General features: G+C 41.5%; 1 protein-coding gene and 1 pseudogene across 3 annotated transcripts in view; both read right to left on the bottom strand.

The window, feature by feature from the left end:
- Positions 1-26759, bottom strand: part of IGF2BP2 (insulin like growth factor 2 mRNA binding protein 2) — a 155058-nt gene extending 128299 nt beyond the window's left edge. For all 3 annotated transcript variants that reach the window (XM_036349431.1, XM_036349433.1, XM_036349432.1), the window contains exons 1-2: positions 26503-26759; positions 24903-24963 (exon numbers count right to left, since the gene is read on the bottom strand). In XM_036349431.1, coding sequence (XP_036205324.1) covers positions 24903-24963; positions 26503-26680 — 239 coding nt within the window. In that variant the 5' untranslated portion in view covers positions 26681-26759. The remainder of the gene's footprint in view (positions 1-24902; positions 24964-26502) is intronic.
- LOC118676096 lies at positions 1078-1696 on the bottom strand (annotated as a pseudogene).
- Positions 26760-27184: the final 425 nt, after the last annotated feature.

The raw sequence follows: 27184 nt of genomic DNA, 5'->3' as shown, positions 1-27184 counted from the left end.
CCTAAGTAGGCCACAGCTCTTCCTCCTCTATCCCAGCTAGAATATTCTATTGTCCAACACACAAGAGCAAAGAGGTTTGACTCTTAAGTCATGGATATCATAAACATGGCTCAACAGTCGCAAAACTGTTCAGATCTCAGCATGGGGGGGAGGGTGCTGGATTACAAATCAGGTTGGATAAGAATCGCTTCTTGAATCAGAGATAATCTTTCAGTTCTAAATTATCAAATAGCATGGCTACAAGTCTCCTTACATTAAGAAATGTGGTATAGCAGAAAGACAAACGGCTTTGTAGTCAAGGCAGATGAAAGGTTTGTTGCCTTTCTCACTGGTGGCCTTAGGAGAGTGGAAACCTCCCTGAACTTCAGTCTCCTCTTCTGAGGATTGAAGTTGCCACCACTTGCCTCACAGGGCTATTGGGAGATGGGCAATAATCCATATAAAGCAACCAGCCCAGTCAACAGCCTCTGTTTTTCACGCCAGGCTGTCTATACCTCCTCTCACCCAATGTATCGCACACTGCCCACACATGGCACTCGGAGTGTGTTAAAGGTAAGCTCAGCCTGTCAATCAGTCTGTGTGCTTAGTAAAAAGCAAAACTCTTACACGCGGGCCTACTTGTGAAACCTAAGGGGAAGGAATAGCTATCTGCTCCAAAGCCAAAAAAGGAACAACTTTTACATATAGCTCAGGTAAGACAGAACCTTTTCCGTGGATTACTGAAAACAAAAACAACTTGGAAGGAAGTCTTATCCTTGCAACAGTGATAAAGAAACTGATTTCTGATGCCACAACTGTTCGGTCAAAGGCACTATAAGAAATAGCCCCTGCCAGGGCTGGTGTGGCTCAGTGGTTGAGCGTAGACCCATGAATCGAAAGGTGACGGGTTTGATTCCTGGTCAGGGCACATGCCCCAGTTTCGGGATCCCCAGTAGAGGGCATGCAGGAAGCAGATGATCAATGTTTCTCTCTCCCACTGATGTTTCTATCTCTCCATCCCTCTCCCTTTCTCTCTAAAATCAATATAAACATTTAATTTAAAAAAATTTTTTTTTAATAAGAAATAACCCGTCTCTGGGCCTGATGTCAAAACAGGTTCAGGACCCTAAAATACAGCTCTGGAATCTGACAGCTCTGAGGAGCTCTGGTCCAGCATGGAGAGCAGCGAGCTGAGATGGACAGATTAAGATGCTTACTTCTTTTCTTTTTTTCTCGGTACAAAAGGTTATTTAACAAAAGTTCAATGTGAAAATGTGCACAACCCAATTTTTATATTGTAGTAAAACAGGAGCTGCGGAGAGGGGGCATGTGGAAGCAGCTGATGTCGCTGGTGGACACAGCCATTCTTTACACTTGCTTCAAGGCTTCAAACATGATGGTAGTTTCCTCGTGTTGCCATCATTCTGATACTATTCTGTTGTCCACTAATTGCCATCTCCACACATTCATCTACCACAAGATTCATAAAGGGATCAAATCCCCACAATATTCCTTGGATGTGTCTGCCACCATTTAATTTCAATGATAACTTCTTGTCCCTAAATTTTTTTAACTCAGGAAGGTGAGCTTTGCTCATGGTGTCTACTCGGCGAGCTCAGAGATACCCTTTATTTTCAAACATGCCCCAGCCAAGGGTTGGCCAGAACAGGTTTTGGAGAGCTGGTCTGCCCTCAAATTGCAGGCATGCCTGGCTCATCTTACACAGGCAGTTGTTCCTAAACAAGTACTTCTTTGCTAAGGACTTGTAGACTCAGAATTCTAGAGCAGCCAGAAGAGTGGCGATGAATCAGCCAACATCCTCTTTACTGATGCGAAAACTAATGGCCAAATTGTGTGGGTCACAGAGCTAGTTGTCAGGACCAGAATTAGAACCCTGACTTCACCGTCTCATTCACATCAGTGAACAGCCAACGTTCTCTTCCTATTAGTGTTTTGTTGTGTGTGTGTGTGTGTGTTTTTAATTTTTTTTTTTTATTGATTTCAGAGAGGAAGGAAGAGGGAGAGAGAGAGAAACATCAATGATGAGAGAGCATCATCGATCAGCTGCCTCCTGCACGCCTCACAGTGGGATCAAGCTCGCAACCCAGGCATGTGCCCTGACTGGGAATTGAACCATGACCTCCTGGTTCATAGGTCTACGCTCAACCACTGAGCCATGCCAGCCAGGCTGTTGTGTGTTTTGTAAGTTTGGCTTTATTTGGCGGTCACCTCTTTTTTCCCCTCCTAACTTCTTTATAAAATTTACCATTTTTAAGTGTATAGCTCAGCAGTATTAAGTAAAGTTACACTGTTAAGCATTCATTACCACCATCCATCTCTAGAACTTTTCATCTTCCCAAACTGAAACTCTGTACCTGTTAAATACTAATTCCCCAGTTCCGGGCAACTACCATTTTACGGTGTGCCTCTACGAATTTGACTAATGTAGGCGCCTCAAATTGGAATCATACAGTATTTGGCTTATTTCACTTCGCATAGTCTTCAAGGTTCATCCATATTGTAGCACGTTTCAGAATATCCTTCCTATTCAAGGCTGAATACTATTCCATTGTATGAATATACCACATTTTGTTTATCCATTCCCATAGACACCTGAGTTGCTTCCAACTTTTGACTACTGTGAATACTATTGCTATAAACATAAGTGTACAAATATCTGTTCGAGTCCCTACTTTCAATTATTTTGGGCCTAGCACCCAGCACTGAAAATGCTAGATCATATGTTATCAGTGCTATTTTGATATGTGTCTCGAAGTAAACAAAAAAATGAATCATGCTGATTGGTAAATTCTTTTAAAAAAAAATGAAAATTATTGAAATGTTTTGTTCCTGTACTTAGCTCTACTTAAAAACAAATTTTATGAGAAATCTTTTCGAGGCTGTGAGAGGTAGAGGGAAAAGCATAGCAATGACAGTGAGGAGGATGACTTTGTACTAACGCCCAGTGTGACACCTGACAAGCTTTCTGAGCTCTCAGCATGAATTTCCACAGGGCAGAGAGTGGTCTAGATGAGCGGTCGTCAACTGGTGGTCCGTGAGGTCCAAAAGGTTGGCAACCGCTGGTCTAGAAAACTCCAAGTCTCTGGCTTCTGCGAGTTCTATAAATCTATGGAAAAACTTACTGAATCATTTTTCTTAATCATTTTTATTTTCTTTTACTTATGTTTGAATTACTAAGCATACTAGAGTTTAAAGAGCTGTTTCTAGTTAAAGAACTTAGAATATTTTTTTTGAGACAAGAGTTCCAGGGGCAATGAGAAGAATTCCTAGCTAGGAAAAAAATCAGCAATGATTTTTCTCTTAGTAGTACATTCATTTGCTAATCGCCTTAGAAATTCTCGGGTGCAGTACCTGTATAATCGGAGTCACTGTGAACTTGTGGTTGTTTTATAGCAGTTGATATAAAACTATTATATGCACACTGATCTCGGTATCAGCAGGACATACTTGCCAAGAAGAGTTTGCTACAATAGTTTGCTCCAAACAATACTTCAGTTACTGAGCAACATACCAAGATCCCTAACTGAAAATGCATTCTGAGTCATAATGCAGGCCTGGCTACAGGTAAGACACCAACAACACTCTCTCAAGCCCAGCCATTCTTGGGCCCTTCCTAACCACCCAGACTGCAGACATCACTCTTTCCCAGGAAGGATTTGCAGGATGAGCAACGCGCCCATCTCCCCCAGGCTTCCCAGAACTCCATCTGCTTTGGTGTCCACCAGGAAGCAGGCTTTCTACTCCTGGGGCCAGAAGGGCAAGATACTGATAAAATTCCTCATGTCTGTTTCACCAATCAATAGTTCAACTATTTAAAGTAACTTCTGCGGAAAAGCTTCCTATGCTGGGTACAATGATCTATATTAACCTATTCAATCCGTAGAATCCTGGGAGGTAGGTATGTTCATGCTCATGTTAGGAAAGGAGATGGGAGCCCAGAGAGTGCCCTGTCGGGAGGCACACTGGAGGGAAAGAGCACAGTCAGGTGGGACCCTTCCACTAAACCATTTGCCTCTACTCTCCCAAGTCTATGGCCACCTGGCCACCCACAAGAGAACATCTGAGGTTCCTCTCTTTAAAAGCAGGCTCTAATGATTTAACAACGAATCCATGGCTTTTAGGTCAGGTGTGAAGTGTACAGATCGCACATTCTCTTACCTTTATTTCTACTGATAGGCAGGATTTTGGAGAAACCAAGAGGAGAAACCTTAAATCAGCCCTTTCATTAAGAGACTAGACCAGGGGTGGGCAAACTTTTTGACTCGAAGGCCACAATGGGTTCTTAAACTGGACCGGAGGGCCGGAACAAAAGCATGGATGGAGTGTTTGTATGAACTAATATAAATTCAAAGTAAACATCATTACATAAAAGGGTACGGTCTTTTTTTTCAATAGTTTTATTCATTTCAAACGGGCCGGATCCGGCCCGCGGGCCATAGTTTGCCCACAGCTGGACTAGACGAATTCGTGCATGGGTGGGATCCCTCAGAGTGGCCTCACAGCCCCGCCTGGCATGCCGCTGTGGCCTGGCACTGGCCCTTCAACTGCTCCACCATCCCACCTGTGGGGCGATTGCCACCCCCTCTCCCCCCACCTCACACCCGCTTGGCCTGGTTCCACCCCCTCACCTGCTTCACCTTCCCACCACAGTCCCACCCTCATCAGGGCCCATCGAGGCGGCAACCATGTTCTGTGCTGCCCCCTCGTGGTCATCGCAGGTAGTGGTGACGGTTGAATGGATCGCCCGAGGGGACAATTTGCATATTAGGTTTTTATTATATAGGATAGGATGATTTTTTTACAACGGGAACACCCATTTTACCACCACCTCCAACACCTGCAGATAATGACTGGGTCCCAGTGTTTCCATCCTCCTGTAGGCTCCTGGGAAGTCTACTGGGGGAAAAGACATCCATCAAGTCTTCCTTAGACAGTTTAAAAGACTATCCAAATCTTTCCTCTCCAAGTTCTAAGAGTGCAAACAGTGTTAATTCTTACTACATAATAGATTCAGGAAACTGTTCCCTATGACACATGCATTTTTCTATAGCACCGAGACATCTTGGGGAGGTATTAGGTTGTACACTATATTTATGATGATTTTATTGGACCTGGAGCATAATTTTATTATTTTGAATGACTGTAGAGCTTTCTAGTTACTGCTATCGTTGATTTTATGGCGCAGTATTGGTTCCATCTATGATTTATTTGATGCCAACACCTTGATCAGGAAGTCAACACCCAAAAACAACATTGTGTCTATGGGAAATACCACTGACTTTAAAACACCTACTTTCATGGGAAAGTTTTTATTAACGCAATGCCATGAAAGGCGGGAACTGCCCAGTCAAGAGGACCCTCATTAAGCAAAATATAAGGGTAAATTTTTCTTGATCTCCTAACTTTTAGGAGAAAGAAGCATTATTTGGGATTAATTTTTTTAAGCAAGCTTCATAGAATAATGTAGAGTATGTCCCAAGTTCTGTTCTCCCCCCTACATCAGTGGTTCTCAACTCGGGCTGCATATCAGTACCCAATGAGGGCATTTAAAAAATAACTATGTTAGGCCCCACCCCAGACCGACTGAATCAGAGTTTCTGGGGGTACACTCGGGCTCTGTATTTTTTTTAAAGCTCCTCAAGTAATTATAATGGGCATCCAGGATTCAGAACAGTTGCCCTACACCAGTAGCTCTTAAACTTGAAAGAATATCAGAATCATCTACCTAAAAGGTATTGTGAAAACACAGATTGTTGGGTCCCAGCTGGGAATTTCTGATTCAATAGGTTTGAGGTAGAACTTTGAAATCTGCATTTCTGCTCAGCCGGCATGGCTCAGTGGGTGAGCGCTGACCTATGAACCAGGAGTTCACGGTTCGATTCCCAGTCAGGGCCCATACCCGGGTTGCAGGCTCGATCCCCAGTGTGGGGCGTGCAGGAGACAGCCAATCAATGATTCTCTCATTATTCATGTTTCTCTCTCTCTCCCTCTCCCTTCCTCTCTGAAATCAATATAATTATGTATTTTTTTAAATCTGCATTTCTAACAACATACTGATGGCCCAAGGGCCGCACTGAGAATCGCTGCCACTTTTCTAGTTGACTATTAAGTTATTCTAAGTTAATTTTATGATAAATATACTAGAGGCCCGATGCACAAAATTCGTGCAAGAGTAGGCCTTCCTTCCCCCAGCTTCCAGCACCAGCTTCCCTCTGGCACCCAGGACCTGGGCTTCCCTCCGGCCACCGGCAGGCACCCGGGACCCGGGATTCCATCGCAGCTCCAGCTTCGTCTGGAAGGTTGTCCAGAAGGATGTCCAGTCTAATCAGCAGTGGTTTTCAACAGTGTGAGCCAAAGAAAAGGATTTTCTGCCCGACTGGCGTGGCTCGGTGGTTGAGTCTTTACCTATGAACCGGGAGGTCGTGGTTTGATTCCTGGTCAGGGCACATACCTGGGTTGCAGGCTTGATTCCCAATGTGGTGCGTGCAGGAGGCAGCCAATCAATGATTCTCTCTCATCGTTGATGTTTCTCTTCCTCTCCCTCTCCCTTCCTCTCTGAAATCAATAAAAATATATTTTAAAGAAAAAGAAAAAAGAAAAGGATTTTCTGCGTAATCATCAATTTAAACAGGTAACTAAGCTTGCCAGAAAGCACCACTGCCTGAGAATTGCAGTTACTAAAGCTCAACCAGAATGAAATCAGGAACAAAACAATTCAACCATTAGTAAGCACCTCCCATACCATGCTGGGCACACACCATGAGTAAGTCATTCTTTCCTTCCTAGTGACAGACAGACAATCAGACAGGGCCTGCTGTGCACACAGTAGCTATGGAGTCAGACCATGACAGTGGAGGTAACTGTGAAAACTTAGGTGGGGGAGCGGACGTTCAGAAGGACTTAGGGGAGCTTTACAGAAGGATCTCCAAGGGGACTACCCAGCTGCCATTTGCCTACTGTCCACACAAATTTTACCATACCAGGCAGCAGATTCCCTGCCCCGAGGGGGTGCACTGGACCTTGTCCCCAGGCATTATGGGAGTCCAGACAAATATAACTTTTAGGCCGAGGGCAGATTCTGTGGTTTATCTACCTTTGAACTTTTTACAGCAATTAACCAACGCCTCACACACATAGGCGTTGCTGAATACCTGGGAATAAGTGATCAAAAAACGTAATCTGGAAGGTAAACCTAATGCACCCAGAGGGAGAGGGAGGTCAGGTTCAGGTTACCAGTTTTTTGCTCTCTAAGTAGTAACCCCATTCCAGGCCTAAGACACCATAGGCATTTAAGAAGTGAGCTTAGGTAACCAGAATATGGTAACACGCGAAGCTGGTATTGGGATAAGGGTGAAAAGCAGCAGTTTTCCTGTGGCTTGTTTCTATAGATTTGGAAAAAGTAAGAGGAGACTCCCCAGAGATTAGCTCCTTCATGCAGGGGCTCCACTGTACCCTACCCTGGGGCAGACACATAGTAGGTGCTGAAGTAATGCTCTTTCGAATTGAAATAACTTGAGTTCCTTACTGAGTCTCAAAAACATTTCTTAAGTGATAGGACTGTATCTGACATTCAGCAGCTGAGGAAGTTCATTGAGAGCAGGCAAGAAGTAATTTCAACATGCAAATGCACCATCACCAACTAGGACAGAATCCCTCTCACACATCCCACCAACCAGACTGAAGCACCTTCAACAGCACTCAGGGCCCTAAAGCCCCTGGACCAGGGGTCCTCAAACTTTTTAAACAGGGGGCCAGTTAGTTCACTGTCCCTCAGACCGTTGGAGGGCCGGACTATAGTTTAAAAAAAAAAACTATGGCCGAAACCGGTTTGGCTCAGTGGATAGAGCGTCGGCCTGCAGACTGAAGGGTCCCAGGTTCGATTCCGGTCAGGGGCATGTACCTGGGTTGCGGGCACATCCCCAGGGGGTGTGCAGGAGGCAGCTGATCGATGTTTCTCTCTCATTGATGTTTCTAACTCTCTATCTCTCTCCCTTCCTCTCTGTAAGAAATCAATAGAATATATTTTTAAAAAAAACTATGAACAAATTCCTATGCACACTGCACATATCTTATTTTGAAGTAAAAAAACAAAACAGGAACAAATACAATATTTGTATTTGCATGTGGCCCGCGGGCCACAGTTTGAGGACCCCTGCCCTGGACAGAGAAACTTTATAGAAAGTCAAAGCTTTTCTCAAGATGAGAACACCTGCAAACACTATGTTGTTGTCAGAAGAACTGAAATCGGTATAGAAAGTGAACTGCTGAAAGCACCCTTTGGAGTGCAATGTCGCTTCAGGCTTTGTGCCTCCCACTAGAACACAGCTCCCAGGCAGCCTCTCCTACTTAACAGCTGGATATTGGAAGTTGTCATCTTATTTTTGACAAAGGTAGCTTTAGTTTGCTAGGCTCAATCTTAGAAGTTATCCACAATTATTTGTCTTACAATTAAACTGTAATTGCCGAAACCGGTTTGGCTCAGTGGATAGAGCGTCGGCCTGTGGACTGAAGGGTCCCAGGTTCGATTCCGGTCAAGGGCATGTACCTGGGTTGCAGGCATATCCCCAGTGGGGGATGGCAGGAGGCAGCTGATCGATGTTTCTCTCTCATCGATGTTTCTAACTATCTCTCTCCCTTCCTCTCTGTAAAAAGTCAATAAAATATATTTTTTTAAAAAAACTGTAATTAAATTTTACCTTTAAAGAGCAGTACAGAATCAAGTGTCAAATGATCAAAAATTAAAATTATTAGATTCTTTTTGGTGAATATATTCCCAATAAAAGTATTGAAAAAAGAAGTAACTCCGTGTTATTATGCTGTGATTAATCTGATCAAAACTGTCCCCATTTTCTGTCTATGACATAATCCTGGACTGCCATGATTTAAATTGAACGCTCTCCTTTGAATGGGTGAATTTGTAACCACTTCCTGTCACGGGAAAGTTATAAAGGCATCATCTTAAATTCTTCCATAGTAGGATGATACCCAGATATTAGCAGTTTGCATCTCAAGAGCACTGTAAACCTAAAAATGAATCAAGGTAATAGTTCACTGAATGGTGAAATACCACTAATTCTAACAGAACAGAACTAGAATTTACTACCTTTTCTTTAAGGGGGCGGGGGGAGGTGGTACTTAACAAAGGAACCAATATAAACAAGATCATAAGAGGTACATTTAAACTACTTAAGGGAGTGAAATAGAAACATTTGACTGTTTTGTGAAAAAAAAATACATAAAAAATTTTAACTATGGAGAGGTCAACAATCTACTCTGAGCGTTCAAGAAAGGAGGGGGGTGAGAGCAGGATGATGCAGGATACACTCTGCTTGAACAGAATATATAAACTGTGTAGAAAATTTAATACTATATTTACCCCAATGTTTTCTAAACAATATAAAAAGCATGCATCTTTCTTAAAGTGCAGGCACTCTTAACAAGAATCTGACATTCTTGCCCTAGCCGGTTTGGCTCAGTGGATAGAGCACTGGCCTGCGGACTGAAAGGTCCTGGGTTCGATTCTGGCCAAGGGCACATGCCTGGGTTGCAGGCTCGATTCCCAGTAGGGGCATGCAGGAGGCAGCTGATCAATGATTCTCTCTCATCATTGATGTTTCTCTCTCTCTCTCGCTCTCGCTCTCCTTTCCTCTCTGAAATCAATAAAAAAATATATATTTTTTAAAGAGTCTAACATTCTATAAGCCTCGTCTATACATAGTCAAAAAAGAAACGTTTCACTTCACATATCAAGTCAACAGGACCTTTAAGAGAAAAGGCTAAATGGGTTATGGGAATGTGTAATGCAAGTAAAGTAAGCACTGAGATTCAATTAAAAGGTAAAGACGCAACTATTAAAATACTATTATTTGACTGGAGTCAAAGTAATTTAGGACATTCTATGGCAAAGTTGGTAGGTTTGCTTGAGTTTGGCAAAATGCTCGTACAGAATGATTCATTCAACATCGAATCGACACGGATATGCCTAACATCAAACACAGTACGAAATGTTACCAATTTCTTCAATAAACAAACACATAATAAAGCGAGGCACCAAAGGTCTGAGGGCCTAATGTTTTTGCATTTTTAATAGGGGGAAATATTGACCTTGTCTTATATCAAAGTGACCGCTGCATTTGCCTGAGAAAGATGTACTATAGTAAATAGCATATTTCTTAGAAAACCAGTGATTTTAAAGAAGAGTAAATATATTTTCCTCTTGTAGACCATGGCTAACCACAGTATGGCACAATTCTGGAGAAATCAGACCTCACCCAGTTACAAAAATAGCAAAAAGGACTCTTGTTGCTGGCAGATAAGTGACAAGCATCTGTACTGATACAAGAACCATCTTCTAAACTTTTTGATTAGGCATGAAAAAACCCCAGCTCTTTCAGATAAGGCTGAAAGGTAAAAATTTAAGTGTGTTTTATAAAAAGGAGAGTCACTAAAATCACTCTTCAGGGGAAAAAACAAACAGAAAGAGATGAAAAAGAAAAAGAAAAAAACAACTTCGGTTAAATGCCAAACACGTGGCCCCATCTGAGGACTTGGAACAACTGGGCCTCGATTCCCTAATCTGTGAAGTGAGGACAGTGGCATCTGCCTCCCTCACTATACAAGGTATTATGAAAATTAAATAAGGATTATAAAAGGATTCAGTAATCCATAATTGTTATTATTGTTGTTTTATAAGGAATTCCAGGTTTGCTCCAAAAGGGCTGATTATAAATACTAATATAAGGGAATTACTTTGCACCTGAGCCCCAAACCAACCAAGTCTTTGATTTGCTGACTTTTCCTGATTGGCTTAATTAAACGCTAGATGGCTGGTGATGTTCCCCATCCTCTGGTAGTCACCTTTTGACTAATCCCTTCCCACTGAATGTCTCATGTCTAAGGAACAAAATAAGGCACAGTGACTATATGTAACTCAGTGACTAGGTGGTAAAAGGCAGTGTGGTGTCTCATTCACTGGGATTACTCATTCCGGGACGCCTACTGTCATGTTGTGAGCAGACCTATGCAGAAGCCCAGGTGTGAGGAACTGAGACAACAGCCAGAGAGAAACTGAGGCCTGCCAACAATCACGTGCATGGTTGTAGATCTTCTAGACTAGCTAAGCCTTCAAATGACTGCAGTCCCAATTGGCAACTTAACTGCAATTTCATAAAAGGTGCTGAACTACAACAACCCAGCTAAACTGCTGCCACAGTCCTGATCCTCAGGAAATGGGTGAAATAACCCTGGCCAGGTGGCTCAGCTGGTTGGAGCGTTGTCCCATGCACCAGAAGGTGGCAGGTTCTATTCCCGGTCAGGGCACATACCTAGGTTGCGGGTTCAATCTGGTGAGGGCATACAGGAGGCAGTCCAGGAGGCAGTCCATCAATGTCTCTCTCTCACATCAATCCCTGGTGAGGGCATACGGGAAGGCAGTCGATCACTGTCTCTCTCTCTCACATCGCTATTTCTTTCTTTCTCTCTCTCTCTCAATTAACATTTAAGATCAGTCGCACTTTCCTGGTTATAAATGATCTTATTCATTGGTAAATCCTGTCATTTTTTACACTTGCCTTGTTTTTAACAGTAACTTCCAATGCTGTCTCCTTAAACTGATCATATTTATTATGTAAAAACACACCTTGAGTTTGATTCTTGTAATCTACCTATTGTCTTACAGTAAGAGGATAGCTGGTATGTTTTTTTTCAAGTAGGTTTTTCTTTAATGTAATTTTGGTTACAGAGAGAAATAGCTGCAGTGAAAATTATATTGTCATGTAATCATACTGAATCTAATAATGCTAAGATTAACCTACACTGTAAAAAAAACAAAACCTATTCTGATTCCACCAAATTTGAATCTCTGCTTTCCAAACTTATTTTGCAGCCCTGTGCAGTGGCTCTTTGCCGCTCACCTCGTGTTTTAAAGAGCCTTCATACCTAACATGCCCATGAAGGTTTTATTCCACTTAGGGTTTGAAAAAACCCAGTCACAAAAGAGCAAAATCTTTGAACTAGTAGTCCCCTCACCCCCCAACCCCATTTGAAAATAAAGAAGAAAGGAGAAAAAGAGGGAAAGAAATAAAAGTAAATTATTAATGATATCTTATTATGGCTTTAATTTTAATTCATCCAAAAATATTTAATGAGAAGTTATGTCTACGATTCAAGGCATTCAAGTCCAAATAATAGAGCTGGCTGTTTCTGTGGAACTGAAACTTAGATCCATCACAAACGAGAGGAGCCAAGGGAAAACCTGATGCCTCCACTAAGGATGCGTCTCTATTATGCCGTACCAGGGAAGACTTGCTAACTTACGTTCTGCAGACGTGCTTATAAGAGGCTACTAATGAGCTATTTCGTTCTGCATGTAAGTTACAGGACAAAGAGATACACTTTGAAAATGCTAATTCCAACTGTCAGAGTAGTTTTGTGAGGGTTTTTTTAGTTATTTTTTTTTTTTAAAGATCTCATAGGCAACTGGCAGTTTTCTTTTAGTTTGGCCTTAAGGAGCATTTACTGAACCCGAGGCCAAGAAGTGAAATCCATATGGCCTTCAATTTCCTCAACTTAAATACAAGGAAGTGCAACAGTAACCAAAACACTTTTCAAACATATTTTTAAAAGCAGTTTTTCACCACGGGATTTTCCCACCAACTACATTCTATGCTTTTCAAACTACCTGCCTTGTATCAGATGTTGATTTATAGGCAGAACTCAAGTTCTTATTTTTAAAAATGTTTGCTGGACATATGAGAACAACATTTTCTTAGAAAATGGTTTAAAACAATACCTATATTTGTTGGCCCGGTGTTTAATTGGGGAAGGTGTAATTAGACTGATGTGGAAACACGCTTCTCCACTTCTATGAAAACAGAGGCTTACTTTTTGCTCGTGAACATAATAATGAAACACTACACACATAAACGCGTAAGATTATCGCATATTCAGCATATGTACATTCCATATTTACAGAAGGACTTCAGATGGCTTAATGTAACAAAAACACAATAAGATCGTTCCATAAAGATAAAACTATAGGGTCTTTATATTGAAGAAAATGATGATTCCAGAAAACTAGACTAAGGGTGGTTGCTGCAACTGAGACCTAATTTTAATTTTGAGCTTCCAAACAGCTATCATCATTAGATAAGAGACATACTAGTTTATCTAGTTTATCAGGAGGACTATTACCTCACTCACAGATAAGCCTTAAGCATAAGAGATACTTAACATAACGGAGAGTGTCTTCAATAATATTTTGTAGAAATGTAGGGTTTCATGTGGCAAAGGCAGTAAACGGGCAACCCATGGGCCAGATTCAACCCATAGGCTATCCTCTTTGACCCTCACAGTGTCCCTCAAATATTTTTAATTGTTGTCAATACTTAACATAAGAACTGAGTTTTGGCTTCTCTTGAAAAATCAGATTTGGGCCTATTGACCCTACATTTCCACCGGCAACAGTTGGCTGGAGCTAACTATCTAAACCAGTGGTTCTCAACCTCCTGGCCCTTTAAATACAGTTCCTCATGTTGTGACCCAACCATAAAATTATTTTCGTTGCTACTTCGTAACTGTAATGTTACTACTGTTATGAATCGTAATGTAAATATCTGATATGCAGGATAGTCTTAGGCGACCCCTGTGAAAGGGTCGTTCGACCGCCAAAGGGGTCGTGACCCACAGGTTGAGAACCGCTGATCTAAACTGTGGTCTCTCTTAACAGTCTTAGTACAAAATGTGGATGCGTAATATGAAATCATCAGTCTCCGAAGGCCAGTCTGCAGGAAGCTAGAGTGATGGAGTGAACAGGATCATGGAGCAAAGCAAAGAGGGGAGCCCCCTACCCCCACCCCACACATTAGAACCCCCCAGGAGGCTCTTTAAACAACACAGAAACCGAAGTCCAAGGGCTTTAAGGACTCGCCCCAAGAGTCCTTGGTCACAGGTTAAGAAATCACTGAGAGACTGATACATATGTTTGGAAGTAATACCCTGTTTCTGAACAAGAATCATGCATGCGGGACAGACACTGAAGAAGTGTGTGTTAGAGAACAATGGCTTGCGTCCCTGCTGATGTGCTGGCCGTCCATAATAACCAGTTGAAAATATTTTGAAGATCACCCCTGTGAAACCCCAACACAGGGCCCATGTCACCAGACCCCTCAGTCTTCAAAGGCAGTCGGCCCCAATGGCTCTGCCAAGAGCTGGAGGACAGTCATTGGCCGAGGAGTTCCCGGGAAAGTTCCTGAGGGGCATTCTGTGCCGATGATGTAGAAAAATCCATAGATTTAGTCGTCTGGCATGTAGTTGGCAAAGCAAACATCTGTTACTAAAGCGAAGGTGACAGGAGATGGAAGTCCAACCCAAAGGAAGGAGATACAGGAAGGAACAGAGGCAGGGTCTCAACTCCCCTCAAGAAAGAGCTTTGGATCTGCTCAACTGCCTGACCAGGGGATGGACTCAAGGCCTAGGAGCAATACTTTCAAACTGTTTTTTAAAGCAGCAAACCTCAAATTCTAGATCAAACTTCAATACATAAAACAGCAATGAAGGCAGCTGCCTTCTGATTGAAAGGTGGGTAAGAGGCCGAATCCCCCATGTACAGACATCCACGCTCTCTTCCCATAAATGTACCACCTCCCCAGAATCCTAAGGCTCTGTGAAATATGCTGTTTAAAGCACTGCCATGGGAAATAAAAGACAGAATTTTGGGCTGGAGATTTTTAAGGCAGATAGCAACACCTTGACCATAATTGTTATATATGAACTAAAGCCATAAATCATTTTCAGTATCAAAATTATTGTTTTGAAATCACTGTTGAAATACACACCATTAATACAAACCATTAATACAAAAATCAATTAACCAAAGTGCTAACTCTTCCCTGGTAAGTCTCATAAAATGTATAAAGAATTCTACTAGAATCAACCACCTGTCCCCAGTCTTGAATAACCCTTAAGACAAAGTCCACTTCAAACTTACCTACTTTATAAGCCTAAGTCCCTGTGGTCATTTAAAATAACTGAGCTACCAGAACCTTTGTCATCTCAAACCTTTGTGAAGGATAAAATAAATAAAGTGTGAATTTAAAAAGATATATATCAACTGAAAAGTTGAAAGAATATTAATCAGCCAGTAGTTTGTTCTTTTATTCCTTAAAAGGAAGACTAAGTCCTACATTTTTCAATACCTGAGCTTAAAACTTGGTTTCTCAAGGTCTTCAATGTCATCTTTAAGGGCGACACAACTCAGAGCGTTTTACAAAGCTCAGGTTATGAACTCCACGTCCATGATTTGAAGGCATCGCTATCAGTATGAAGGAAAGGAGGAAAAAGAGTACAGCTGGCTCCAGGAGAAAGAGGCCAGCTTATGTACGCATTCACAATATTTTCTCTATCCTCCAATGATTCAAAATAAAAAAAGATGTGTTTTCCCTTCACAGAGAATAAATACAAATTGCACTGCGGGGGGTCGGAGGGGATGGGAGTGGGGAAGCTTTCAGCCCTGGGAAAATCCTTCCCAAGTTTTCAGCCCTCACAAAAGCCCACAAGGACGTCTGACCCCCCACAACCATTGAGGAGCGCATGTCTGCTTCACTTGCCGAGTAAGTATACGCCACAGAACCCATACATTCCAGCACATTGAGCAAGCACACACAGGCCTCCCGGCTTCCCCAAACTCAGCCCGCGAGGGGCACAGGGTGGAGGCGGGCCCGCACACCAGGCACCGTCCAGCCCTGCCCCACCATCCAAACACAAAGGAGAAGTGGCCAGTGTGGGGCCTCATCGAAAGAAATGTAAAACCTTCTGTGGGGCAGGCCAGCCCCGTACTCCTAGAGTTTTTAAACATCAAAGAAAAGAACAAGTTGTGGGGAGACTTCCAGTCCTGTGCCACCACTGGGATCACTTACTGTTTTCTACACACCGTCGGTGAGCGCCAGTCTCTCCCACGTGCTCTGCAGAGAGCGCACGAGCAACCTGACAAAGTTCAGTCACCTAAGCTTGTATGGCTGCCTGCCTCCTTCCCTCTCTCCCTCTCTTTTTCCTTTCCCTTTCTCTTCCCTCTCTGCTTCCTTTCCTCCTTCCCTTCCTCCTTTCTTCTTTCTTCCTTACAACTGAAGAGGCTAAACTGCATTTTTTCAGTGTTACACTGTTTCATCATCTACCTCTGACTCAAAGATACATAAACATTTTACTCCAAAACCTTATCCATACAATGATCATGAAAAACACCTTTTTCCCCCCCTCCAAATAGCCATTGTTAAAAATCACAAAGATCAGGAGGGACTAAAGTAAAAGGGCTCCTTGATATACAAAAAAACTAAACAGCCTATCCTCAAATGAGCTTTTCAAATTAGCTTCTATTTCATGAATTGGTTTGAGGTTAACCTGTCCACAGGATCAACACTCAATTACATACTTTTCACTTTGTTTTTTGAAGAGAAAGAATGGAGAAGATATAACGTGGTAATAAGGATGCTTTTCTGATAATATTTTAAGCTCTATTAGAAGTTCTTGACTGAGAAAACTCATTATTTTAACCTCATAATAAATTTCATAAAATCATATTCTTATCAAATAAGCACCTCTATACTTAGAAGCAAAACTCTTATATATCTCATTTCATTGGCAATATCATTCCATCTTAATTCCTATTTACTAAAAAAAAGTCAAAAAAATGCATTGTAAGTTTATGTATTATATCCAAAAACACATATATATCTTTTCTACTTCCTTTGCTATCACTGACATTTTCATGGGTCAAAAAAGTTTAAAACTTTCTAATGTTAATAAGATGAACCACTTTATAAAAGGTAATTTGGAAGAATCCCTTATTTTCCTTCTCCAAACCCTAGACATATTCAAAAACACAGATAAAAATGAAAGCATATCAAACTTCGTGCAACACTCTAGGTCCTGAACAAAAAAGCTTGAGTTTTTTTGTGTGTGTGTGTTTTTTTTTCAGGATTAAAATATATATATCAATCAGACCCTCCCCCCATACTGCATACATATGTTTTTCACACTTAATTTTTAGCCACAATGATATTTTTAAAACATCTTTTTAACTTTATATAATTACCAATGCTTCTACTATAGGATACTTCAAGAAAGCTTCTTCAAATTATGACTAACACTTTTAGTTTTCTTTCCCTTGCACTATATTAAAAATATACTAAACTTCAGTGTCATTTCCTCTGCCTATCAGTAGCATACATGTAAATTTTATCTCTTATTCTGAGTTAGGAAAAAATATGCAAAGTTACTCTATAACCTATGTACACATTAGCAAACGTCCTACTTTATTGTTGGGGTGCTGCTACTATATTCAAATGAGATGGACCACGAGGGTAACAGGGCCACTGCTTCTAGGAAGCAGGTGGTCAGGCGGAAGGAGGGGCTTTGGCGCCTGAAGCTTGCAGTCCTGCTGTAAAAGGGATGACATACAGCTCTCTCCAGGCTGTGGTCAGGATGAAATACGTAGAAGGCCTAGTCCAGTGCCCAGCACATCAGTCACCGTTCTTCCTTCTCTCATCTCCTGAATCAGAATTCCACAGAACATGCGATACCCACTCTGAACTGCACGAACTTAAAGAATGAAACACTTAGGGAGTTGAAAATAATCTTCTTTCACCTATTCTTTTTCTTGATAATTCCTTCCTCCCTCCCCCCACCACTATCATAAACAGGAGTGTACACAAAAGTTAAAGGAAATGAGGATAAATGCCAAAGTTTACAATTGAGGAAAAATGGACTGTACTGCACATGCTTAGTTACTGACTATGTTTTTGAGGGATTATATCATTAATGAAGAACGCTGAGAAAGCTTTATGGATGCTATCCTGTTAATACTCATTCCATCCCCATGGGAGAGGTCAAAGGCTATATTCAACACGGAGAGGGAGGCAGAGAGAGGCACCAAATCTGGGGCAAGACCTGGCAGCCGCCAGGAAAACACTTAAACCAAAACACAGATCTGCCCTCCAGCAATGTTTTGGCTGAAACCTGTGAAGAACCCATCCTAGACTTTCATTTACCACGGCTACCTGTGCGATCTGTATGGCTCAGGTGCTGAAAGAAATATCTTTCCTGGCAATGTCCTATTTCATAACACAAAGAAGGCAACCCTGAAAAAGGCAATGTAAAAACAAAATCCAACCTGCTTAGTTAGGCACCCCCCCCCCCCAACACACACACACACACACACACACTTCTGTCTAAGAGCAAGCATGAGGATGGGAGGAGGTAACGCTGCTGGTAATCTTTAGATTACCTCTGTTTCTAATTATTTTCTCTAGAAAACTGTAACAAAGTATAGATCATGCAGACTGATGTAAGAATAAGACTGTTGCAATGGGTCATTCACAAACAAACCCATTTTCATCATAACTCTTGAATGGCACCCTTTGCATCTTACAACACTTTCAGGTGACTTCTTTAATTTAAACTATGTAAATGTAGGTGAAGCACACTGGATTGAAGCTCAGAAGACCTGAGTTCCAGCTCTAATGGCCATGAGGCTTTAGGGCAAATTATTAAGTTTCTCTGAGACTGAATTTCCTCGTCTGTAAAAAGGGGGATATTAATTGTCCAATATTCTTCATTTGAAATGAATGAAATGTGTGAAAGAGGCTGTGACATCATCAGCACTATATAAATGTAAGATGTGGCAGGTGCTTAAAAATACATTAATCTCCCTGAGATAAGGCTACTTTTTACCCATCAACCCATGGAATCATGAAACAACCTTTCTGGTCACATTTAAAACAAATTAAAAAATCCAAACTTCCCCTACGGCAAACTGTCACACATTTGTACACATTATTTATATGCTAGTAAGAAAAACTGAAAATACCATTCTTATTGCAATGATCCCATAACATGTACTTCCTTGGTCATTAGATACAATGTTTCTTATAATCTGGATAAGTATTAGAAAGTCTAAAACATGTATCAGACCTCTTAATTTTCATTTATTGGACTCATTAAAATACCTATTTTATGAAATGTTCTTGGTAGTAAACAGAATGGGAAAATTCTAACTAAACATTCATATTTTAAGAAATAACATGTAAAACAGATAAATAACCAGGAAATCCAGGAATAAGCAAATAAAATGTACCTCAAAACTGTAAGCCTATTATTTAGAGAGAACCAGAGGCTTGAGGAGACATATTATCTATTAAATGATGGACATATGCTGAGCTTTTGGACTTCACTGTCTGCTAGTAATGCAATAGCATTCATTTTCTCTGGTCTACTTACTCTACACCTCAGTATGTCATTAGCGTCTAAACCAAACTAAAGAAACAGTTATTATAGTCCCCATCCTCTTTGTAAGCCAAATCAACAGGATCTGAATTTTTTTGCAGAAGAAAATAATTTTTCTTCACTATTTTATGGAAAGACCAGACTAAAGTCCATCATCAACACAGGAAAAGTAAAACCTTAAAAATAATGCTTTGAGCGCTCTGCAATTTTGCTTCCCAAAATAGAACCCATACAGTCCATGCCACCAAATGAAAATTACAAGTTTGTAAGCATGAAGTCAAATTATAAAGTAAAAGATTTTTGTAAAATTTAATGGTGATAATCAGAGGAAACACTGTTAACTGGTAGGTGTTTCTTATTTATTTGCTATTTATTATGTTTCCTTCAATGACAGTGCTTTGAATAACTACCCAAAGATTTAAGTATAAAAAGAATTAAACTTTGACTAATAAATTTGGACATGTTTTATTAAACAGATTTGTTTCACCCTTCAAATTAAGACGTTAATCATAACTTTTGAGAGATTATGTTTTTACGCAAAGTTTTAGAAAATTGGTTTAGCCAATTTCCACCACTCTCTTCTTTAAGAACAGAGAGCCCTGCCGAAAAGAACACTGAAGACACTTTAGTGATATTTAAATAGAATTTTTAAAAATACTTTTTGAAATATCTAATTTAACATCCTCCAAAGAAACCAGTTTAATCCCATGTTTCTTCTAACGAAATTGATTTTCTCACAGTACATTTGTTTTGCAAAATAATGCATTGCCTTGCCCAGTAGAGAATTTCTAAAGAAATATGCATATGCAAATCTTGAATTTTCTAACACTTAAAAATGGCTTACAGATCATCAAAGCCTTCACAGTCACTTGTTAACTGTATTAGTGAGAAGGGACATCCAAGCAAAAAGGAAGGAGAGTAAAGTTTGCATTGGATAGTCCTTCCAGTGGCATGCTCACTGAAGAAGCCACTAAGGTGCCAGTGCCTGGCTTCCACAAGGTCAACCTCCTACGAGTTATGCATCACTCAAGGCAAATATCACTGGATTTCATTCCCTTTGTCACAAGGTTCAAACGTCTATTGATTTTCATTTGCCTGTTCATAACTGAAATCCAGAGTAACTGTTGCTCAATTAAAGATTTCCTTCTCTTCCCTCTAGATACCATCTGTTTGAAACTACTGTCCCCAACAAAACACACACACACACACACACACACACACACACACACACACCCATGTGCACACACCCCACTGAATCAGAGATGACACACTTAAGTTTAAATAATATCCTCTAACAACTCTGACCAATTGCTCATCTACTTTTGAGGATTTCATTAGCAGACTTGGAAGAGTGATTCAGCAGTCGACAGCAAATATTTATAAAGTTGAAAAGTATCAAATATGTATAAATAGTTCCTGTAGAAATCTGTCTTTCATAGTTTTGACTTTTAATAAATATACCCAAGTACTTTTCTTTTACACACATTTTAACATTATTTACATCCCCAGTTTAAAAAACAGAGCTACTTCCATAAAATTAAACAATAGTGAAATGTTAATTTTAACCTGCAATTAGTTATAACTTTTCTAATGTCCTTTAAAATTTTTTCTTGAAAAATATATTATACTTTACATCTTTATGTATAAAAGGTGTTATACAACTATTACTAATCTCCTCTCATTTTCTCTAGATAAATTATAATCTCAAGTTAACATAAAAAAAAAACTCTGAGACCATAATTTACTGGTCATACTAAGGCATAATTACAAAAAATTTATTATTTTTGAAAACACAATTTGGCAAATGTATTACATACCACCCAATCACCTTTTAGAATATTTAGGTGTTTAATGATTTAATACTTTTACAAGTTGCTATAATACAAATTAAAATTGATATGAATTTGGAAAATTGAAAAATCAAGCAGTATATAAAATCTATTTTGATTTATAGATTTCAATGTTTTTTAATATTTAACTAAATGTAAAAACATCAAATGACCAGTCATTTAAAAACAAAGTAGAATTTTAAACCTATGTTATTACATAAATTATCAAGTAATTTTTTTCTTTATTGCTTCCATTTTAATTTTAATAAATTATCTCCTAAAGGTCACAAAAATGTGATTCTCTATGACATTAACTAGAACCACATAAAAAAAAATTATTAGTCTTTTTTAAAATGGGAAACTAAACATTCAACTTAAAGTCAAATCAAAAGTAACCTGACAGTTTGATATAAAAATTTTACCTTAATATGTAGTATATCCACATATGGAACCTATATAATTAAATCCAGACATTAATTTCCAATTCAACAAATTCTTGATAGAAGAGGCTACCATATGATTTTAACCTCTTAAAATCTTTTCTGTTGCTACAGAATTAAAAATTGATGTGGTAAAAGCCTTTGTTGTAGGGAAGGCTAGAAGTTGGGTGTTTTTTTCTTTTTGGTATTTAATTCAACTATACACAATGTAGTACATACAAGCAAAATACAATTGAGATACTGTTTTCTTTAACATTCCTATAGGAGACCAAATTCATTTGCATTGGAGAGAACACAATTACTGATTTTTAAGTCATGAAAGACAAATTCATAGCTTTTTCCTACACTACCTCATAGTATTCACACCATCTCAGTGAAAGCATGTCTAGTACCAATTAGTTACTTCCTAGAAGTGGGCAGAAATTGCATTTTTCAAAGTTTTGTTTCTTACAGAATCATTCAACTTCAGTTACAAAGCACATTCAAGTTAGCATATGTCTTAGTTCAAAACAATTTATGCAGTGTCTATACACACACACACACACACACACACACACACACACACACACACACAACTAAACACTCATCAACATCAAAAATGAAATTTCTATCAAGGAAACTTCCACAGCTTTCAAGAGAACTTTAAAGCTCTTACCAGTTTGTTCCTCATTGAGAAATCTTTGTTTCACATATACTACCAAGAAATATGAATACGTAGAGAAAAAAAGATTCAAAGATTTTTATTCAACGGAGCCTGAACCCAACTTAGAAAGAGAAATAGATGGTTTGTATATGGTTTACATTACAATAATTTGCATCTAATAAAAATGAAATACATGTGGCAAAAAGAGGAAAAAGAGTTTTCTATTTCTGAGTGACCTTAGAAAATAATGGTATCTAGTCTGTCTAATGTAACAGCACATATAAACTGATGTACCAAAGACCCAATTGGTAAGCAAATGGCATGCCAATAATTGCATAACTTAAGATAAAAACATCTCCTCCCAAAGTATCATTGGCTTAAAAAAGATCTATTCAGAATGTATACATTAAAACTGATTCTTGAGAACACAAAGAAATCAGAACAATATAAAGAGTATGAGCACTCAATTATTGAATGATTATTTAAGTAAGCAAGCAAGATGAATTGTTTTCTTCACATTTTCACTTCAACTAACACAAAAACCACATATAGAACTGACTTAACTCTGACAAATTTACTCCTAATGTGTTAATTTTCATAGAAATGCAACAAAAGAACACTAAAATAGTCACCATATAATATAAAAGCTTTGGTTTCAAATGTCACAGTACCCTGCTTTTTGAAAGCCACCACTGTGGTAGTGCCCTGTACATGAGAACACACAGCTGCTCCATCCCAGGAGTCTGAGCTCAGTACATACCACTCATTAGCTATCGCTCCCTTAGCCTGCGCTACAAGTAACTAATTTCTGCATTTTAAACTAATAAAGGGAAAAAAAGATTAAAACCATCCAATCAGAAATGATGTAACCCTCTACAGCAACAGCTTATGCATACATTTGGTATGTCAGACATCTTCAGTGTAGTGAATCATACACAGCACATTTTAATCTGCCTCCTAGGTATTTCCTATCGCCCACATGTTCAAAGAAACCATGCACTAATAGGGCTGTATAAGCCCTAGATTGCTCTTTATTTAATTAATACTAAAAATCTAGGATATGCTTTTACTTCTGAACTCTTATATAAACACCACAAAATTATTTAAATAACACTCCATCTACCAGCAAATTACCTCTGCCTTTTGAACAACAAAGAAAATAGTATGTTTGTGAGAAGTTTTAAGAGATACTAATAACTTTAGATAAACTGCTTTTCACTTATATTGCAACATGAAATGAGACACCAAAGTTAAAAATAGCACTGAGTTTTACAAATTATAACCTAAAAAAAGGACTCAAAACAGCTATATTGCCAATACAGGTAGGCATTTGTAGAAACATAGCCAATTAAGTATTTTAGGTGATTCTTTCAAACTTTGTTCAATATATTCAAATTTTCAAGTGTTGTAAGATTAATAATTTAAACTTACAACAAATAATATATCAGAAAGCTACAACTTGGATTTCTCAAGCAAAAAAATAAAGTATACAAATTTAGAATACCTCTTTTCCTAGAGAGAACTAGCTTAATATTACACACAAAACTGCAAATCACAACTTTTACCTTTTTTAAAAAAAGTATTAAGTAGTTTTCTGATATGCCACAGAATCATTTGCAAACAAAAGATATTCTTGTTGCTTAGTTAAGATAAAACATATCTGTAAATGTGCACACAATTTTTAAAAATCCTTTAACAAAATATCTAAGCATTCATTAAATTTGGATAGTTTGTTTTAAAGTCTATTCAATCCTGGCAAAAATCAAGTAAATGATTACATTATTGAGTATCAGAGATTTTAAAGATAGTAAATCAAAGACTTAGAGTCTCTCCAATTCAGCTACTTAATGACTAATGGTGAAGAAATGTATGTGAATGGGATACAAACTAAGTTACAACACATTGGAGGGAAAAGAATCTAGAATAAGTAATAAAGGGCCTAAATTTAAAGTCCACAATGAACTTCAAAACAAAGATGTTGTTCATTCTCTCCTCATGGACAGACATTTCTCATGTAAGCAAATCACAGGAGAACTCCAATCTCCACAAACCTTTTTACTCCTTCATTAACAACAGTGCAGTTAAATATAACTATAGATTTCATAGTGATATTAGGTTAGCCTCAAACATATCTTAAAAGCAACAGCAACAACAAAGCGCTCAGAAGCAATATTCAGCAGTCACAGTGACTCCAAAAGTCTGGCTTTTAACTGCTATCCAATCCAAACAACCCACTTCTTTATAGTACTATGCAAAATATTGACCCCTAACTAAATTATTTTATTATTCAACATTAAGCTATCTAAAAAAGAAAACTAATTAATTGCTAAGTTTGGTTAAGCAATGTAGCTGACACAGTAAATATTTACTCTTAACATCTCACAGGAAGTCTTGACAAGCATTTGTTACCATTGTGCTGGGGGTAGGGATGGGAGGCAAGTTTTGACAAACAAGTTAAACAATCCCTTCAAATTTTAACATAGCTAGTGCTCGATACACACACATACTACTCCCAATAAGGCACCAGATATTTTCCAAGACCAGTAAACACCTTACAGAATGAAAATAAATAATGTAACTTTCTAAACTATCTTATATCCAATAACAAAACAAATGCCTTTTTACAAAATTACAAAAGCACGTTTTAAAAAAAGGAGTGCATTTTTTACTTATACGTAAGCCCAATCACAAAATAACCAAGCAAAACATATTTACCTGAGCTTTTTAGAGACTGAGTAATCAACTTCCATGATTTTCCCATGCAATTCCACTTTACCTTTAAAACAGAAATTAAAGCACTCAGAACCTTCCTTGTATGAACCCGGCGGGGGTCTAGGAGGGGCACGCACAGAACTCCACGCTTGGGCTCCGCCTTCGGGCGCCCTCAAGGGGTCTCCTCCCGGCTCCAGCTGGGCAAACTTGGTTCCCAGTGGGAAGAAAGATGGGCGCCCCGGCTCTGGGGACGACAAGGGAAGGGTGTGAGCCAGGATCCGACCCCAGGTATAGCTGTGGGTGGCATTACCGGAAAAACAAATTTACTAAAGAGCGGCGCCAATTTGAAAGGATGAGCTCATTTGAAACTCAAGCTGCAGGGCTGGCGCGGCCCCGTTCCCCTCGGCCCCCACCTCTTCATTACGCTGCCCGGGGTCCCGAAGCCTCCGCTGCGCTCCCCTCCCAGCCTAGTCCTCCCCTTGGCCCCCCAAAAGACGCGCAGAAGCCCCCTGGGGTCCACTCCTGCAAGAGGCTAGTCCTCGCGGGCTTCTGGGTGTCACCTTGGCCTCGCCGCCGCCCCGCCCCCACTCCGCGCGCTGGTGGGGAAGGGGCTCCGGCCTGTCCCCGGGTTCGTGGGGCGCAGGCTCGTGGTCTGGGGGCGAGCGCAGCTCCAGGCGGTGCGTGTGCGAGAGGGAGAGTTGGGGAGTGCGCGCGCGCGCGCGGGTGTGTGTCGCTCTCCGTCTCCCGTCTGGGCTCCAGCGCGCTCGCGGGGCCCCCCGGTCTCCTCTTTCCCGGTTCTCAGCCCGGGCCCCCACCGAGTTGAGACAGGGCACCTCGTAAAAAGGTGCTTCTGGCCGAGCGGGAGGCGGGGGGGCAGGCGGCGGAAAGCCCCCCGCCTCGAGTTCTTCTCAATAAAATCGGACAAAAAATTCAGAGAAAAATAGGAGCGCTTGAGAGACGAGCGAGAGGCAACTGAGGTTCGGGAGAGGATCGAGAGAGATGTGCCGTCGTACAGGAGCTGGGGCTGGGGGAGCCTCAAAACTTCAGAGAGGGCCATCAGGGTGGCGCCGAGGGGGTGCCGAAAGTGGGGGACTGCGGGGCTAGGTGGGGAGGGGGCTCGAAAGGAGAGTGCGGCTCAGGGACGCCAGAAGGCAGGAGGTCCTGGGCACGAGGCACGGGAAGGGATAAGGTCCGATCAAGCGAGGAGATGCAGGATTTGGGGGGGGTCCCTGACAAAGGGGGTGGACGGGAAGGTCAGTGAAGTGGGGGGACGGGGACTCTCTAAGGATGGGGGTGGGGGAACTCTGGAGAGCAGCTCGGAGAGCCAGGGAAACGAGGGTGCCCTCCAGAGAGCGAGCAAGCATCGGGGACCCTCGGAGCCGCACAGGGGTCGCCCCAGGGCTGCTGCTTGGAGGGCAAGGAGTGAGTCCAAGCTGTGGGGGAGGGGAGCGGCGGTCAGAGCTGAGGGTCCGTTGCGAGGAAGGGAGCGTGCAGGCACGGAAGCCCCCGCCGGGCGCCGCCCGCCGGGCTCGGCCTCTCTTCGGGCGCCGTCCGGGCTGGAGCTGGGAGAGGCAGGGGGAGGGGGACAGCGCCGAGTGCTCACCCGAGAGGGTCTCGATGGCGCGGATGGCCCAGTTCTGGTCCGGGTAGTCCACGAAGGCGTAGCCGGACTTCAGCAGGACCTGTCCCGCCAGGGGCAGCTTCCTGTCCCCGAAGAGCTGCCGGAGGTCGTCGGCGGTGACGGCGGGGCTCAGGTTCCCGATGTAAAGCTTGTTCATCATCCGTGTCTTCCCCGAGAGCCCGCGGCTCCCCCGGCCCGGTACCCGGCACTCCTCGCCTCCTCCGCTACCCTCGTCTCTCCTCCTCCTCCTCCACCACCGCCCCCCCTCCCCGCCCTCCGCCCGCCCGCCACCCACCCCCACCCTCAGCCTGGCTCCCCCCACCGCGGCCGCCCGGCCCGCCCGGGGGCAGAGGCAGAGGCGGAGGCGGGGACTCAGCGCGGCTCCCTCCTCGGGGCAGAGTCCCGGGCCGGGCGGCGGCGCGCGGACAAAGCGCTCTCTCTGCCTCCCTCTCTCCCTCTCGAGGCGGCGGCGGGAGGAGGAGCAGCGGCGGGCGGCGGCGGCAGCGCACCCCGCTAGTGTCTGTGAGAGAGTTTGTCCCGGCGTGTGCGCAGCCGAGAGTGAGCGAGCGCGCGCCCCCCTCCCCGCCCAGCGCCGTGCGCCCCTCGCCTCGCCTCGCCTCGCCTCGGAGCGCTCCGCGCGCCTCCCCGGATTTCTGCCCCGCGC

The sequence above is a fragment of the Myotis myotis genome, unplaced genomic scaffold, assembly GCF_014108235.1.
Source record: "Myotis myotis isolate mMyoMyo1 unplaced genomic scaffold, mMyoMyo1.p scaffold_m19_p_2, whole genome shotgun sequence".
NCBI classification, from domain to species: Eukaryota; Metazoa; Chordata; class Mammalia; order Chiroptera; family Vespertilionidae; genus Myotis; species Myotis myotis.
Note: the sequence above shows the minus strand (reverse complement) of the source record. Positions and strands in the feature narration are given on the sequence as shown.